The sequence below is a fragment of the Lissotriton vulgaris genome, chromosome 8 (assembly GCF_964263255.1).
Source record: "Lissotriton vulgaris chromosome 8, aLisVul1.2, whole genome shotgun sequence".
NCBI lineage: Eukaryota > Metazoa > Chordata > Amphibia > Caudata > Salamandridae > Lissotriton > Lissotriton vulgaris.
In genome coordinates, this window is record NC_141696.1 from 425,002,939 (window position 1) to 425,021,997 (window position 19,059).

General features: G+C 43.6%; 1 protein-coding gene across 1 annotated transcript in view; it reads left to right on the forward strand.

Annotated features, from left to right (window-relative positions):
- NIPA1 (NIPA magnesium transporter 1) overlaps positions 1–19,059 on the forward strand; it is a 90,827-nt gene that overhangs the window by 53,533 nt on the left and 18,235 nt on the right. The window contains exons 3-4 of the mRNA XM_086934189.1: positions 6,915–7,005; positions 14,240–14,400. Coding sequence (XP_086790315.1) covers positions 6,915–7,005; positions 14,240–14,400 — 252 coding nt within the window. The remainder of the gene's footprint in view (positions 1–6,914; positions 7,006–14,239; positions 14,401–19,059) is intronic.

Sequence of the window (19,059 nt, forward strand, 5' to 3'; positions counted from 1 at the left end):
AAATCAATTTTGGAAAAGGTGATGGACAGAGTTTCTGAATGATGCAGAATACTTCTACCCAGTCAAGAGATCAGGGTTTGATCCATCACCGTTTTTTAGCTCGCTGCACCATCCCAGCTTCAGAACCTGGCTATATGCAAATTAGTCTGTTCCTGTCCCAGTGCATGATGGGAACAGGGCAAACCAAACTACCAAGCCAATTCTTATGCTGGGAAGGAGACAAGCTACCGGGGACCGGTTTCTGGCATTTCAGCCGTCGTCGGCCCGGCTTGCTCGAATCCTGATGGTGCAATGAGCTAGGGACTCACGTCTGAGTATACCCTCCCACACTTAGTGTGGATAAAATCAATTTTGGAAAAGGTGATGGACAGAGTTTCTGAATGATGCAGAATACTCCTACCCAGTCAAGAGATCAGGGCTTGATCCATCACCGTTTTTTAGCTCACTGCACCATCCCAGCTTCAGAACCTGGCTATATGCAAATTAGTCTGTTCCTGTCCCAGTACATGATGGGAACAGGGCAAACCAAACTACCAAGCCAATTCTTATACTGGGAAGGAGACAAGCTACCGGGGACCGGTTTCTGGCATTTCAGCTGTCGTCGGCCCAGCTTGCTTGAATCCTGATGGTGCAATGAGCTAGGGACTCACGTCTGAGTATACCCTCCCACACTTAGTGTGGATAAAATCAATTTTGGAAAAGGTGATGGACAGAGTTTCTGAATGATGCAGAATATTCCTACCCAGTCAAGAGATCAGGGCTTGATCCATCACCGTTCTTTAGCTCACTGCACCATCCCAGCTTCAGAACCTGGCTATATGCAAATTAGTCTGTTCCTGTCCCAGTGCATGATGGGAACAGGGCAAACCAAACTACCAAACCAATTCTTATACTGGGAAGGAGACAAGCTACCGGGGACCGGTTTCTGGCATTTCAGCCGTCGTCGGCTCGGCTTGCTTGAATCCTGATGGTGCAATGAGCTAGGGACTCACGTCTGAGGATACCCTCCCACACATAGTGTGGACAAACCGATTTTGGAAAAGGGGGTGGTGATGGACAGAGTTTCTGAATGATGCAGAATACTCTTACCCAGTCAAGAGATCAGGGCTTTATCCATCACCGTTTTTTAGCTCACTGCACCATCCCAGCTCAGAACTTGGCTATATGCAAATTAGTCCGTTCCTGTCCCAGTGCATGATGGGAACAGGGCAAACCAAATTACCAAGCCAATTCTTATACTGGGAAGGAAACAAGCTTCCGGGGACCGGTTTCTGGCATTTCAGCCGTCGTCGGCCCGGCTTGCTTGAATCCTGATGGTGCAATGAGCAAGGGACTCACGTCTGAGTATACCCTCCCACACATAGTGTGGACAAACCGATTTTGGAAAAGGGGGTGGTGATGGACAGAGTTTCTGAATGATGCAGAATACTCTTACCCAGTCAAGAGATCAGGGCTTTATCCATCACCGTTTTTTAGCTCACTGCACCATCCCAGCTCAGAACCTGGCTATATGCAAATTAGTCTGTTCCTGTCCCAGTGCATGATGGGAACAGGGCAAACCTAAGTGTGGGAGGGTATACTCAGACGTGAGTCCCTAGCTCATTGCACCATCAGTATTCAAGCAAGCCGGGCCGACGACGGCTGAAATGCCAGAAACCGGTCCCCGGTAGCTTGTCTCCTTCCCAGTATAAGAATTGGCCTGTGTAAAAATTGGTCACTTGGCCCTTCAAGCTCTGCGAGGTCAATATATAATCAATGGTGGTTGAAGATCCCCTGCCATGGAATGTTGGAGAAAAGTCTATTGGGGTTTCTAATAGGTCATTTGCAAACTCAAGCTCTAGTGCGAATAGGGACTCGTTTAGTTTATTGCCGCAAGTAGAGTGTGCAAAAAGTGACAGCGGGTTGCCGTGTTCGTCCAGCAAACCACAGTTCCCGTTTTTACGATTGTGGCATAGTGAAAGATTAAAATCGCCACCCCAAATCACATATACTGTGATTGGGAGTAGGTCGTGTTTCAAGGAATCTAAAAAAGTGGTAATATCGCTAAGCAGCTTTATAGAGTCCGTTATTGCGGAGTTATTATAAAAGTTTACCAGGATAAAAGTACTATTTTTGTTAAAGTTTATTCGCAGTATTTGATAGCTTGGATCTTCTTTAAGGTTATGTATTGTTAGGTGAGGCAAGGTATTGGCGATGTATACCGCCATACCCCCCTTTGGTCTACCCATGGCTCCCTGAGTAGCTGGGATGTGAAATGTTTTATATCCAAGTAGATGATGGGGATTGATTGACCAGGTTTCCTGAAAACAGAGTACCTGATGTTTGGCAATTGTATCCAGCCATGGTTGCAGCGATGTTTTAGTTCGCAGACCTGCAACGTTCCAATACAAGATAGAAATGGTCAGGTCTGCGCTTTGTGGTTGGTCATGTGGCTGTGTTGTTAAACTATTAGGAGGTAAAGGAATTACAAGTCGATTTGACAGACACACGGGTGAGGTCGTATGATTATTCTTCTTACTGGCGATGTTTCTAATCTGGGATAGATTTATAACATTAGGTTCAAGGAAAGCCACCGGATTTTGGCCTGTCATTGTTTTTGTGAAGACATGGGAAGATTCTACCAAAGGACCATTTTTATCTATTATTTGGAAGGATAATGGTTGTTGTGTAGAGGTTTATATACAGACTGGTTTACTATTAGTCCGGGACTATTGGGAGCTTCAGAGGTTGATGAGACCTGGGGCGTACTTGATATGTTTTCCGATGGTCAATCTACCATTTCAAGGCAATCATAACGATTTCTGGTTGGAAAGCCCTGCCATCCCTCCATAGGAAGAAAGGGCCTTCCAGGGGGCCTGAACTGCGCCTGCCAGTCCTGTGAGTGCCAGTCTCTGTTCCTGTTTCTGTGGCTATACGCCACCTGATTCCAATACCCTTCAATGGGTTGTTGCCAATTGTCAATAGGGAAGTATTGATGGGTGTTCGTCGGGGGATAGAAGAAAGAGAGGTGGTGGGCATCTATGCCTCCCTTTTTTTCCAAAGACGGCCAAGAGCAAATATAGTTAACTGTAGTTGGATCTACGCAGTTCACTATAATGCAGTCGCCCTGTATAGATTTTCGTTCGTCCGCAATCCAAGTTACTCTGCGAACTGTGGTTATTCCGCTAGAATGACGGGACAGTAATGGTCTATTTAAGCTTAACCACTGTATGACTTTAATTTTGAGAGACCAGGAGGACTCGTTAGTGCCTTCTGAAAGTTCGGGAACGCCAGTGAGAATGACTGTATAAGGGGAAGCCTCAGGTGGAAGATATACTGGGCGCCTTGGGCGCGCTCCCCTTTTTGCTGACTCTGAGAATTTAATTGCCTGCGTTTTGGGAGGTACAGGTGTCTGTATTGTATTATCGGCTTGTTTGGTACTTATCATTGGGCCTTGGGGCGCCTGGGACGGACCGGCACTCGCTCCAGTCGAGGGCACTCCAGTGTCGGAAGTAGTCTGGGGAGGTGCTGTTAGAGTTGAGTGAATAGGTTGTGTGGCAGATGAGTTTGGTAGTAATGTTGGTTTGCTGCCGGGAACCGGTTGGGTCACTTGCGGAGCTTTTGGAAGTGGGTTAGTTTTACCCTTTGCCTGTATTGTGTGCACGACTTTAGGCTGGGTGGGAGGTTTGATTGATAGTGATGCTATCTGTTTACCTAAATGCCTCAAACTAGATTCCAAGGGTTTTAGGTGCTCAATGAGGAGTTCCCTAATGGTTGATAGTAGGAATGGAGTGGTATTGCAAACTGTACAGAGGCTTTCGGGTTGCAAATTTCTAGGAGAAGTAATAGTTTGAGTCACCATATTGGTGTTATTCATTGAGGGTTTACTTGCAGTTGACATGCTAGTGTTAATGGTGGAGGTAGGTTGGGCCATCTGGAGTAAATGGGCCCCCTCTAACTCCAATGGAGCCTCGAGACTCGCTGAGTTACTATGTTGCTGTTTCCCATTTCCCCGTTTTGGGACAGCACCCTCCCTCATCCCACGAAGTCGCTTGTCTAATGATGTTTCCAATGTTTGGCAAATGTCTAGGTTAGGAGTAGTCTCTAGATCCTCCAACGAGATTGAATCAGATGTAGACTGAGTTGCTGAGAGGTCCACAAAGCAGGGAACTGTGTGGATATCAGCAGCAGTCGTGGGTGGGAGGGTCAATATTGATGTAATAGGGCCTTGCTGGATAGGAGATGCCGCAGTGGCCAAAAGGCCATAGAAGATCGTTTGGCATTTGCAAGGTCTAAAGATACTCTCCGCTCCAGCAGGGAAATGCTCTGGTCAATAACCTCGTTTGTTCGCTAGATAAATTGGTCTATCGGACCTGTGAGTTGTGTTACACTTTGGACAGGTTTTGAATTTTTCCTGGTTCCTCGAGTAATTTTTGGCGGCTTATAGGACTGGGAACTTGTCCAAAGAAATGGTTTATACAGAAAATTTAAAGCGGGTGGCCCGGTCCGGTCTTTACCGGTCACTAACGGGCAACAACGGGCCCGCCCTTGGCCCGGGCTGCGCCCGCGCGTTCCCGCGACGCGGGTGATGACAGTGTTTTATTGCGCCTCCTGGCGCGTGGCTGACGTCACTGCCGCACTGCCTGCTGGGAAAGGTAGTCCCCCACTCGGCGGCTGCTTGATTGTAGTAGCGGCGGCGGGGGGACTACGGAGCAGGGCCAGCGGCAACTGGGCAGAGATTGGTATTCTCCTGGTATTCGGCAGCAAGGAAGAAATACAGCGGAGCACCCGCTCCAACACTGTGAGTGAGAAGGAAGCACAAAGCGGGAAGCACAAAGCGGAACACCCGCTGCACCGGCGATGACAGTGTTTTATTGCGCCTCCTGGCGCGTGGCCGACGTCACTGCCGCACTGCCTGCTGGGAAAGGTAGTCCCCCACTCGGCGGCCGCTTGATTGTAGTAGCGGCGGCGGGGGGACTACGGAGCAGGGCCAGCGGCAACTGGGCAGAGATTGGTATTCTCCTGGTCTTCGGCAGCAAGGAAGAAATACTGCGGAGCTCCCGCTCCAACGCTGTGAGTGAGCAGGAAGCACAAAGCGGGAAGCACAAAGCGGAACACCCGCTCCACCGGCGATGACAGTGTTTTATTGCGCCTCCTGGCGCGTGGCCGACGTCACTGCCGCACTGCCTGCTGGGAAAGGTAGTCCCCCACTCGGCGGCCGCTTGATTGTAGTAGTGGCGGCGGGGGGACTACGGAGCAGGGCCAGCGGCAACTGGGCAGAGATTGGTATTCTCCTGGTCTTCGGCAGCAAGGAAGAAATACAGCGGAGCACCCGCTCCAACGCTGTGAGTGAGCAGGAAGCACAAAGCGGGAAGCACAAAGTAAAATTAATTAAAAGTAATTACCAATTTAATATAATATAATAATTAAAAATACAATTAAAAATTAATTATTAAAATTCATTACCTATTAATACAAACTAATTAGCAATTAAAAATTAATTAATTAGCTATTAAAAAATAATTAACAATTAATTCAAGATAAATACTAATAAATTAAAATGTTAAATTAATTATAAGTAAAATACTTCCCACCCTATTCCCCTATAAACCCACAACACGCTACAGAAAACAAATTAATAAAATTAATATAATTATCAATTAATCAATTAAAAATAATTAATTGCCAACTAAAATGTAATTAATTACCAATTAAAAATTAATTAACAATTAATTCAAATTAACATAATTATCAATTAAGCAATTAAGTAAAATTAATTAATAACAAAAATGTAATTAATTACCAATTAAAAATTAATTAACAATTAATTCAAAATAAATACCAATAAATAAATTAAAATATTTGATTAATTATAATCAAATTACTTCCCACCCTATTCCCCTATAAACCCACAACCCGCTACAGAATTAAATTACGCAAAAATTAAATACCATAAAATTCATTACTTACAATAAATTATAAAATAAATATACACTTTTCACACATATACTAACATACAAAACACTTTAAAAAAATCGATATTATTAAAAAATCGGTATATTTACTAACTATATTATATACTTCGATATTTTGACTATCTATATTTATGTAAATCGATATTACATTACTTACCTTATATTCGATATTTTTGTTGCCTATATTCTGTCCATTTGATATTTTGTCCATTCTATATTTTAACTTCGATATTAGTGGTAGAATATATTGTTGACTCGATATTTTGGGTGTTTACCCATGTCGGGGTGCAAGTTATAGTCACTTTAGGGCATTAGGGATTGTACACCAGCAAACTCTCCTCGATTCTCCCAGGTGTGATTTTGTTCCCCATCCGGGGGTGTGGCGTAAAAAAATGAACATACCAGGGAAAGGTGTACCCTTTCCCATTGATGAATATATGCGCCATAATGGTGACCTATGTACACCTTTCATGACCTAAATATGTCAATGGGACTGTGAAAGGATTATGTGTAGAAGAGGTGTGATCTTTCCACTCACACATTTCAAGATAAAGGTCTGGTTTTGCGACTGAGCTCCTGTCACTGTCCCTTCTGTTCGCACTTTTATCTTTGTCTATATTTATGAACAAAAATGTAATCGTGAAAAACATAAGAAATACCTCGGTCATATCTGATGAAAAACAGAAAATGATGTGTCCTGCAAGTTCTGTTTTTTAACACCAGCAGTATTTATCACAGTTGTTGACAACAAACTTTTTTTGCTTCTGCAATATTGCAACACCACTAGTGGAAATAAGTAATGCCCTCAGCAGAGACATTGGTACTAGAACAGACAAAAAATTTAGAACAGACCACCCGCTGAGGATAGGACAAATGCAGACTCTGAAGAATATGGCTTGTCATAAAAATGAAAATAACATAATGTGACATACATGTAACTGTTAGTGTCCATTTCTTTAGTGGGCCTTGGGCAGATTCTGAATTTCCTGGCTTATACAGCTGCCCCTGCGGTGCTTGTGGCTCCCCTTGGTGCACTTGGCATTCCATTTGGGTAAGTATATGAGTAAATACTCGTTGTGAAAATTGATCTTTCTTTATTTCTCAGAATGTATATATGAAACCGGTTGGTTTCTACAAATAAGTATTAAATAGGGGTTATTTTTATCAGCAAAATAAAATATTTATTATTAAATACATGAAGTGTGATTGTCTGATATTGTTAAGTAACTTTCTAATAGGTGACATGTATTTATGCTAAGGAAGATTTTATTATGAACTGATATCTTTCGTCTGATACTCATGTTTTGGGCCTGGCATCTCCTGGGCGCACTTAATCAGCCATGGCTGTAAATGTGGACTATATATATAGGATTGTGCGTATATGTTCAAGGTATTTAGGATGTTTCCTCTTACTTAAAACAATACATTATGGCACTATCAGATCTTCCTTTGTAAGTGTTCCTACTGTTTTCATCTAACCGTGCATCAGTGTTCGCTATCTGTAGACTGCTGATCGATGGAACTTTATCCAATCCATTTGTATATATCGGAGATGCTGTACAGTTCTAAACTAACTGCCAGCTGTAGCCAGTGTATATAAGTTTACACCTCATACTGCTAATATTGGCTGGAAACATGAAGGGTGGCAGACAGGCCGATAAGCAAGGGATCCCTCACTCGCTGGAACAACACTCTTTCATCATCTGGTTTCCATTTTAGGGAGCACTTAGTTTTGAATAAACTTAATTTTAGTTTTGAGGTAAATTGAGCACCATAAACAAGTTCACTGTACTTAGCATCCACAAGCGCACACCAAGGTATGTATACTGTGAAAAAAGTAATCTTGAATATGGCAACAGTTGCATCTATTTTCGAACTCTGATTATATGTCTCTCTGCTGCTATTATAGCATTAACAACCCCTGCTCGGAAAATCAGTAGGTCCCAACTCTACTCCATTTGGTCTTCTTTAGTGATGTCTCAAAGTCTTTTCTCTCTCCTAGTGGTCCCCCAAAGTTGTATCACCTCGCACCCGCACATTTTGTATCTTTCATCATGATTCAGCAGAAACACACTTTCTCTTGCATGTTTTCCTGGTCTGGATACATAAATACACAAGCATTTACTTTGATACCAATTACCTTCTGTTGTCCTCATGGAAATCTTTTATCAGGAGGGTCTAAAAGATCTTGGAACAACCACTCCCACAACTAGTTAGAGAAAGTTTCTGTCAACTTGTTGTCTGTTCTTGTAAACCTCACCTGGGATTTTTCCACGCTAGCCAATTCCTGCATATCCTTCAACATTGGGTCATCTGTGTTCCAGGAGACTGCATCCAGTGGCTGGATATTGTCCTTTTAGATACTATTTCTCCTAGTGCCTCCTAGTATTTCATTTTCCCTTTGTTAGGCTTTCAAGTATTGCTGAGTAGGCACTGCTTAACATCTAATTAATGTGGGAAGCCTTATCGTCACTATAGGCTGTCTAGCTAATACCGCTCTCCAGTATCTCACAGTCGTGAGGCAAACCCAAGTAACATGGAGAAATCCAGCTTTGCTTCCCGGCAACGGTGACATTCTGGTTCGGATACCTTCTACTGATCTTGCCAGGCGTCTGGTATCTCCTGGTCTGGTAATTACTTCATAGCAGTATCAAAGTGACATTACTTGCTATCTCATTAACATGTGTGCATAATGTGGTCCATTCTCCATCTGTGTTGGAGCATTATGGTCAACATTCTACTGACCACTGGATTAGTCCCAGGCCAGTATTGGTGGCCCTAGATTATCTAGTTGTAGGGCACCATAAAATCCAGCAGTTAGACTTTCCCCAGTTGTGAGTGAGAGTATTTGTAACAATGTCAGTGTGGCAAACTCCTTAAGGATGATGCTCTCGCTTAGGGGAGTCTTTTCAGTACTGTAATATTCACCCATTGCCAGATATTCCTAACAGCCAAAGGGAACCTTGATTTATCATAATAGGTACTTAATAAGTTGTATGGCGTTAGATCGCCATATCAGCTTCCGCTTTTGTAACTGCAGCGTCAATGCACTGCTCCTCTTTTCAGCTGTACAAACCATCTGTTGGGTTCAGTTCTTTGCCAACTTTTTAAGAGCTAGCCTCTTATCATGTTACCTATCTCTTAATTGGCAAACAATGCCGAACATTTGCAGCACTTCATCTCTGCTTATCTGAATCATTTCAGGGCCAACATGTTTTCTAAATTCGGCCATCACATTTGACCAAATCACAGCTGGAGGTTGAATATTTAATGTAATTACCACAGGTTAAAAGTCACCCAAAGTTTACATAACTTTTGTGTTTTGTCAGACAGCCTTAGTATGAAGGATTTACCGTGACATGGGTCTCATGCTGACTGTGCCCCAAGACTCAAATCATACCTCACAGATGATGGCCAACATGGGTGAAAAATGACTTTGGTTGGAACCCAGTCACTAGGGCCATAAAGCAAGTCCTGGCCGCCCCTGTGGTGCAGCGGGGGCCCCACCCTTTACGGGACTTCAATTAAGCTCAAGTTTTGGAATATCTGTGAGATACTGTAGAATGAGGGGCCTATCACAACATTCTGCAGGAGATTGGGTGCATCATTTTGTGTTAAGCCTAAGCTAGTGGTGCTAGCTGGTTTGTCTAGTTGGGGCAGGGGCTAAGACTGATTTCCAAATTGATGGTGCCTCTCTGTAGTTGCGAGGTGAGCAAACAAATTATAGACTGGATTGTGGCAAGCAGTAATTACCAGTAACAGAGATTAATTCAGGCATGCCTTCATCCTTAAAACGTTTCTAAATTTCACATCATACACTATGGTAACTTTAAAGCTGAGACCAGTTACTGCAGCATGTGCTGACCTTTTCTTACCTGATATTTGTGGTGCCTGCATCAATTTATTGCCAGTAGAACTCCTAAATAAAAATATATGTTACCTGCGTCATGCTGGATGTGTGTTGAGCACTATGACACATTTCGCAAACACCATTAACCAGCTATTTTTGTTGCTTTTTCATTAAGCTATAAAAGCACAACAGTATTGTATTGACCCGTACATTTGTAGCCTATGAATGATTTGTCATCTGCAAAATGAAATTCAGCCGGAGGCTTTCCATTGCACAAAACATTGTTGTGAGAAGTAATACATCTGGCATAACACTCACAACCATTTTATCTAGTTAGTGTGTGGACCAGTTTTATGTAGGCAGACCATAAGCAGGTTCTTCATTTGTAGCACTGTTAATATGACCCAGGCATCAATTTATTTCTGTAGCCATTTTTGATTTTCTTAATCGGATTAATTGCCAAGACGATAAAGGTTCTAGGTAAGGTTATTCATCCCTTTTGGATCCCCTTATGTTATGTTGATTTTAATAGTGCCTTGTCACCGAAAGCTTTACTGGAAGATTCAGGTCTTCAGCTTATTGCGAAATTCAAGAAGTCATAAGGAGCCTCTGATGTGGCCTGGGAGGTTGTTCCATGCTTTACGAGCGATGTATGAGAAGGCATGACCTCCTGATCTTCTTTTGCATTGTGAGGATCCGGCTGAGCAGAGGTGGTAGAGGGTAGATTGGACTTCATGTGGTCAATCAGAGAGGCTGGACTTGTGTTGTGTAGTACTTTGTATCTGATGGCGAGGAGCTTCAATTGTGCATGCTGATGTATTGGTAGCCAATGTATTTCTCTTAGGTGTGGTGTAATATGAGACCAGCGTGGGAGGTTAAGGACAAGTCTAGCTTTTGCGTTTTGGACAGTCTGAAAGCTTTTTGTGAGGTTGTTGGTGATTCCAGCGTAGAGGGTGTTCCCATAGTCTATTCTGCTAGTAATAAGGGTTTGGGTGACGTATTTCCTGTTGTTGTATAGCTCCTTGAATATTGTTTCCTCCATCCTCAAAGTAGACAGCCGGGCATGGAGACAGTGTTAACTTGCATGTACTTGCTGTCGATAATGATCCTGAGGTTTCTGCGTTGTGTGTTGGGATTAGAGGTGGTTCCAGGTCCGTGGAGCACAAGGTTAGTCCCACAGCGAGGCACCTTTCTGAATATCACCACCTCAGTCTTTTTCTTGGTAAGATTGAGGCAGTTGGACTTCATACAGGTGGCCACTTTCAGTCAATCACCCATTTAAAGAGTGCAGCATATTAACCCTGATGACCTCGAGGCACTGGAGATGTTGCCTGGTGCATGGTGGTTTGATTCAAACAGCCAGGTCTTGAGTTATTTCCTGAATTGCTGGAGCAACGTTGCAGTTCTGATGTGCAGTGGGAGGTTGGTCCATACCTTGGCTGCCTGGTGAGGAGAAGTAGCTTTCTTCCCTGTCGGATTGGCAGATCCATGGGGTGTCTGGGAGGGAGAGGGAGGAGGATCAAAGTTATCTGGTTGGTTGGTTGGTGGAAGGTCAGGCGCCTGTTGGTGTATGCTGGTCCTTCATTGTGCAGGCCATGGCCTTCGTTGTGCATGTTTGGTATTGCTTGAGTAGAAGTTATTCTTGGTGTTGGGTCCTTTGACAGAGAGAGAGAGAAAATAATTTGTGTGTCATTAGCGTAGATAAATATGTTGATGTTGTGTGCGCGGATGACGTCTGCCAGTGGAATCATGAAGATGTTGAAGAAACCTGTGAGACTCCGCAAATGAGTTTGAAGGGCGTTTGAAGAGAGCACTGTGTTTTCCAGTCAGAAGGTTGCCTATCCATTGCAGAGCTGGTCCTTGGATGCCAATTTTGTGAAGTTGTCTGATCCTGATGGGATAGGAGACTGCTGAATGCTGCAGAGTAAGATGAGGGCTGCATTTTTCCTCTATTGAGGATCTTCTGGATGTTGTCTATTGCTACTATGAAGATTGTCTCTGTACTGTGGTTAGGTCTGAATCCTGATCCCTTGCATTAAAGAGCTGTGGTAAATGACATGGTCGATGAGGTGTCTGTTGATCACTTTTTCTAGGACCTTGGCCAGGTATGGAAGGAGAAAGTTTGGTCAGTAGTATGCGAGTTTGGCTGGGTGTGCTGAGCGCTTCTCCAGGAAGGCATTGATGGCTGCTTGCTTTCAGGCTTCTGGCAAAGTGGATCTGTCAATGGAGATGTTGAGGAGAGGGGTGAGAAATGTGCTGATAGGAGTTGAGCCTTTGTTGAAGGCGTGGTGGGGGCAAGAGTCAGACAGTGCTCCAAATTGGATGGCCTCCATTATTTCTGTGGTTTCCTCAGTGGTGATGGGATTCTGGAAGAGTTATTGCTAGGTTGATGGGGTCTGGTTGAAGTTGGTATAGATGTGTAATTACGGGTGTGTTATGAGAGATGTAAGTATTTTTTCTAAACCATGTCTAAGTATCTGATATTCTGTTGGTTGTCTCTGCCTTTTCCCCAAGATGATGACCTAATAATTCAGCAAAAGGTTTTCTAGGATGACGCAGCATCCCGTATGTGTAATGAAGTTTGCTCTTGACTACACGCCAGCCTGCACTGCTGCACAAGATTTCACCTACATATACCATGACCCCCTTCTATATTACATCATAAGGGCGTCCCTCTTCTGAGGTTTGTAGCATACACCTCCATCTTCAGTGATAGTGGTGTGAGGAGGGGCCTGTGATGAAGCATGCAACCCTAGGGTTAGTGAGGACACACACCGTTTGAAGTATAGGACCAGCTAGTAGTACATACACAATAGCAGCCCCCTAGTTCCCTCCCCCTCTTTTTCTTCACCAGTTCATAAGGGGTCCCTCATCATTAGCACCTTTTGTGACTTCATTGAAAAAGGAGGCTTTGCTTCTTGTTCGCTCCTCCCTTTTTCCCTATCACGTAGATGCAGTTTATAAGTCCTCACCTCAGAACGGACTCGAACTTCTGAGTTGGAGTACCTGGTCTAAACACAGTAGCGCCGCTTTATCTTGAGATCTTTAACTGGATCCCCACATTGTTGCTTATTGAAATGACGCAAGGGCCCATGAGACAGCCTAGTTTCTGTAGGCCAGCTTTCCTGAATGTTTATAAGTATTGTTGCTGTGTCTAACGTGAGTTCTCCGATGTTTCAAGTACTCACAGGGGTTTGAATCAACACAAGACTCCTGCAAACAACCAAACATTCCAGGCATTACATTTTTCCCCCAGTCGCACACTTTTAGTACAAAGCTTGGCTCTGTCCTAGAATTGAGTGGTCTTTTCATTGTCCTGCTGGCACTGCCTGCTCCCTTCTCCCTACGGTTTTATCTCACAAACCATTTAATACTCCCAGATCCTACCTTTCTATCCCAATTCCTCTTTACTCTACTTTGTTCCAATATCTCCACTCTTGTAGTTAACCTACCCTACTGCTGCATCCCTTGTCTGGTATCGCTCCCTGCCCCCTCTCTATGTCCGGCTATAACTTCCCTTGCTTCCTTTAAGGGCTCAGGAGTGCATCACAGTACATTTCAGTAATTGTTATGCTGTTTCTTTATTTATAAAGTTGTATATAGCGCGAACGTGACCTTTACGGGTATCGGAGCGCTTCACAATTTTGGGTAAGGGGGATACAGTATCGGGAAACAAAACATTTGTTACATAATTATGCAAGACTCCTGTATGGATCGGAATTCTTCACAATAGTATCTTGTATGCCAACAACTGCCTAGGTGCAATCCATGTAAGTTATTGCATAGCCATAAAGAGCCAAATCACAGAATCATTTACACCACTAAAGCACTGAATGGTAACACATGGTGTCAAATTCCTCAATTCCATCACAAATGCCAAGGCACTACCACTATGTGCCCATACACAATCAGAGTGTAATATTGTATAGCGTTTAAGCCCTTATGGATACTCGTCTTGATGGACATAAACCTTGGTCCCTCCTCCAAAAATGTGCACCACTGTATACAAGACAAATAGCTGAAACATTACCATGGCCTAGTTCCTGCAAGGTACTGACGAGGCTTGAATATATCCATGCTCTCCATCCTACAATCCAGAAAACTCCTAACAATGAGATCAGTCATCCACAGTCTAAACAACTACAGATCTCTCTTGCCTGGTCACCTAGAGACACAGTCTCTTCCCATCACAGATAACCCTACCTGACACTCATACTTGCACACAGACTAAACAATTTAACCTAGAGGTATAAGTAACACTAATAAATATACCCAGAGATCACCAGAACTGAAAGACAGATACCACAATGGATCCTGAACAAAATGAATATATATATAGAACAACTATATTGCTTGTCGGTATTCTGAGTCTGTGGTGGTAATTGTACATTTTTCCTCTTAAAAAATGCTAACCATCGCTTTTGTTTCTGTAAAGGGCCATTTTAGCCTCATGCCTTCTAAAAGAAAAACTCAACATCCTTGGAAAATTAGGATGTCTACTGAGCTGCGCCGGCTCCATTGTGCTCACGATACACTCTCCAAAGTCCAATAATGTCACATCTCAGGTGGAACTAGAAGAAAAGCTTGCTGATCCAGGTATTCTGCTTAATTGTTTCGATGTTATATTAATTGTTTCTAGGTGAAGTTGCATGTTAAGTTTCATTGTAGGACAGTTTTCTTTCCCATCAACACTATTTGAAGGCTAAAAAATAACTTTTTTGTTATGCTATTGTACGTACTCTACTTTAAAGAGAGGCGGTGGAATGCTTTCCCGCTCTATAATCTCGAAAAACATTCACAACAAAGCAGTAGCATTATAGAGGTGGTCTACTTTGCTGGATGTGAAAGAGGTGGAATATTGGTGGGACATTGGTGTATACTCGATCCAGGACGCTATAGGGTCCAGACATACAATTGATCATAACAGTATACATACGGCTCTCACTGACCCTTTAACCTTCCACAAGCAGAATTTACTCCTCATGTTGATAAGATTTCATTACTGTTATGTGCTTTTTTGATATTTACAAATATCAGCAAATAGATGAACCCATTGATGCTTATCACACAAACATTCAGGCATATTATTTTTGTGTATCTTTTTGGCTCATAAAAAACATAACTAATACATATAAATTAACATTAAGATAGTTAGACAAACACAAATTGCATCCATGTAATTAAACATACGTTGTTTTCGGAGTCCCTATCGTTCCAAATAATGTCCAAATTGATTGGGTCTGCTAGTCCTGAATAATTTATTCGCACCTGCAGTCCATTGTACCTTGCTTCACTTAATTAGGTCCCAAATGAGGATGACTTATCGATGCCTGAATGCCATTTAGAAGTAATTTGCTGAGCTTTAAATGGGTCATCCTCGTGCGTTCAGATGGCACTAATACTAAGACATTTCCTACGTGTTTAGATTTTCAAAATTGTGAGACCACTATTCATGGAGATCTTCCTCTGTGCCCATATCTTGTGGTGAGGTAGGAACTTGTGCATTAGGAAATTAATGTTTCTTTTTGTGCTGAATACAAGACAGAAAAACTCCCTGTGGGATGGGCTGCCGTGCTTTTTGTATGGAGACTGCACTTTGATCCTCATCTGCGCCATTTTTTATTGTACTGGCATTATGGAAGCCATCCCTGTTAAATGGTTTTTGAAGACTACCGCACTGTTGGTGATCGGTTTGGAAAAGTGGGGCCTAACTTTACTTAACGTCCCAAGACCTCCACTCATTGCTTAACTGGTACCTAGGCTTGCCTTGTGTCCATGCAACAATGGCGCGCGTTTGGTGTTTCATTCGCACTCATCCATTGTTGTGCTCATATATACATTTGAGGCATCAAGGGAAAAGAAGAGGCAATGCTCAGGGAGCACTGCTACACACAGTGGGAAGGGCATAGTTTAGTTTGCTTAGGCTTTTATGCCTGCAGTTGACAGTGCATGTGTAGGTGTGGTGGTGAGCCTCAGCAAGGCCTACCAGTGCTATCTCTGCACAGAGTCCTCAGACCAATAGGAACAAGTTGGCACAGAAACTGGAATAGAAAAGACAGAGTTTATTAAACCTCATGAGGTCGAACTACATTCACACAGCACCCTTCGGTAATGCATGAAGTAGCACACTGAATGGAAGGAGCATGGTCATTTTATACCCACACAGGGGCTCAAAAGAAGGTGGTACAAGTACAAATGCTGGTTTTAGGTACATATAAGATCATACAGAAAATGCAGGGGCAACAAGTAGGAGGAGCTAACAGTGGCTAGTTTCTAGTAAACACATCCTGACAGATATGGATTGACAACAGCTGCAAGCTCAACTGAGCATGTGCAGAGCAGAGGAGGCTAAATATATCTTGTCTCTAGGCACATTTCAAGAGCAGAGAACAGCAAGGTAGGACAGGGCACATGGTGAGCACATGGCAAACAAAATGGCTGACAGAAATACAAAATGGATTCCACTAAACGGTCAAGATAATCTCTAAATACAGGATAGCTTCTGCTAACGCTGACCCTGTCACTACTAAATTACAACATAGGGGGGTGTATGCGGGCATGGTCGAGGAGGCTGTGCGTTACAGGAACATGCCAGACTGGTGGCTGCAAAAATAACAACTGTCCCAAACTTTATACAACCTCAGCATCAGCAAGAGTTCCAACAAGGAAGGGGCAAGGGACCCATGCATTACACAGAGTGCTTCATTCTGGCAAACAAGAATGTCCTGGAACCTGGGTCAGGGCCGGCTCTAGGCATGTGCAAGCTGTGCACCTGCACAGGGCCACCAAACCCCAGGGGCCACCACGCCAATACATATCCTTAATATATTAATCCTCTGAGGATGGATACAGATTTGCGTGGTGGCCCCTGGCAGGGATTTGGCGGCCTCCGGCTGTGTTCCACTTCTAAACTCCCAGACCCCCTCCCCTCTTTACTGGCCTGCGCGCTCCGCCCCGCCCGGACCCCCTCTTCCGGGCCCCCTACCTACGCTCCCTGCCCAGGGCCACCATGAGCCTAGAGCCGGCCCTGCCTGGGTAGTCCTTTTGGATGGTTTTTCCTCAGGCTAGAGTAGCTCCTGGGTTAAGGGCTGGCCTTCAGATGGTTCAACAGGGACGGAGTCTTCACAGTGAATATGAAGAGACCCTGCTCATCCTTTTTTTCCATTGGAAAACCTCCCACAAAGGTCCAGGCTCGTAGCATCCTGAGGCTGTGTCTTTCAGGGATTAGGTCTCGATCAGAAGCCAGTCAACTTACCAGGACCCCTGGCTCTTTCTTCTATGGGCAGTGGTCATGGTTTCTTTGATGTCTTTTTCCCTCAGTGGGGTTGTGTCAAGTGGCATGCAAAACTTGTAGTTGAAGTGGCCATCTCAGGATAGATCTTAATCTGCTGCTCATATGGGGCAGGGTTTGGCCCATTGTTGTGGTGGGACTTTGCTTTGTTGATCATGACGGTTGAGCAGCTATGAGGTATAGCATGGTCATTTAGACCCACCACTACACATACTTCAGTCACTGAAGAGGGTTTAGACTGGCAATTTCTCATAACCACATATATTGCCCTTTCGGTGTCTTGATGCTTGGTCTTCAGCAGGAAGTACCAGTTTCCCAATTGCCCTTGATACCTATTGCTCAGTCTGTTGGTTCTTTGTACATTTGCAAGCGCTATTTCCATATGTTCCACGTTTGGCTTTGACATTTCTGTACACCTTACTTGCACCACCATTTTCTGCAGCAAGTAGCATGATACTGCAATATGCAAAGTGCCTCTCCTTAGTTTGGGTGAAAGACAGCCTTTAATTACTTGGGTACAGATCTCTTTGTCATGATGTGTTACGTTGCATGTGTTCATTATGGCCCTTATTTATGTACTCATTTCCCGGTAGTGACAATGGGTAGAAACCTAGGATAAGTTAGGCCTTGGATCCTTTAGTTTAGCATGGGTTGTCCTAAGGGGTTGACCAGGATCTTGGCAAGCTTGGTAAAGTATAACAGTTGGATCATTGGTGTTCGCTTGTGATGCAAAGTGTAACTCTAGTGCTGGAAGTGCAGCTCCTTAACTATTATCCTTCCCCTTTTTGTGGCCGAGTTAGCTAAATCTTCTGCATGTTTTCACTTGCTTAAGGGAGTATGTGGTGGTCTTCAGGCTGTTTCATCCAATCCTTTTATGGCTGATGGTAGTTTATGAAATGGGGAAGCACTGTACTTGAGCAAAGGTGGGAGTGTGTTCTTTGCCAGACTGTTTTACTGTGCAGTCAAACCTCTCCTCTTGTCCTCTGTCATGCAGGGGTTTCATGCTGATGCATCCCATCTCTAGTAATGGTGGGCGAGCCACTGAAAGCTCGAGCCAGATTCCGGGCTTTGGCTCAACTTGTGGTCCTCTTGGAACCACGAGCCCCAAACAAGACAAGCTTTCATTGGAGGCAATATGGCCCAATGGCTACAGCATCTAACTATGTAACATGGGGAACCAAGTTTGAATCTTGCCTTGGGTTTGGCTTCATGTGAATCTTGCCAAATCTCCCTGCGCCGTACGGTGTCTGTTGTGAAATGCTCTTATGTCCTTGGGCAAGGTTTGCACTGTGAAAAACTGCCAAAACTAAAATGTGGATTCTGCCTATAACTTACGGTCTTGTTTCATCCTACAAGAGTTAAGGACATGTCAAAAAGAGATCATCATCTGGTGGCTAAAGGTACAGTGTGAAACTGGAAAGTCTGGGACAAATCCCGGCTTGCTGCTTGGCAAAATGTGTGAACCTAGCCAAATACTATATATCACCAAGCCCCCCCCTATTTGTTCATTATCACATGAGAGCACCTTCAAATGTGTGTGTTCAGAGCATGCACTGTACAAAAACATCTTGTGTTTGATTTAATAGTCTATAGTTGCTCCATCTACAATAAGAATCTAGGCTTCATATAGGGTATACATCACCCCGCTGCAACTCTTAGTTAACAGCATTGTCATCAGGGCTGGGCAGGAAAGCTTTCCAGTTCCTGCCCAACAAATAAAAGTCCTTCTCAAATAATCTGATGTAGGAACGTGAAATGCTAACGCATGAAATATGTTTTTATTTATTTTTACGACACCGTATCATATTCTAAAATGATCTTTGTATTTTTAAGTACCGGCTCTTCCACAGGTTCTTAGAATAAGAGACTGTAGGCACAGCTTTCCCTGTTAATTTTTTTAAATAAACAAATGTTATTGATTTGTATTCCGAGACGACAACAAAAGTAACAAAAAAATGGCTTCC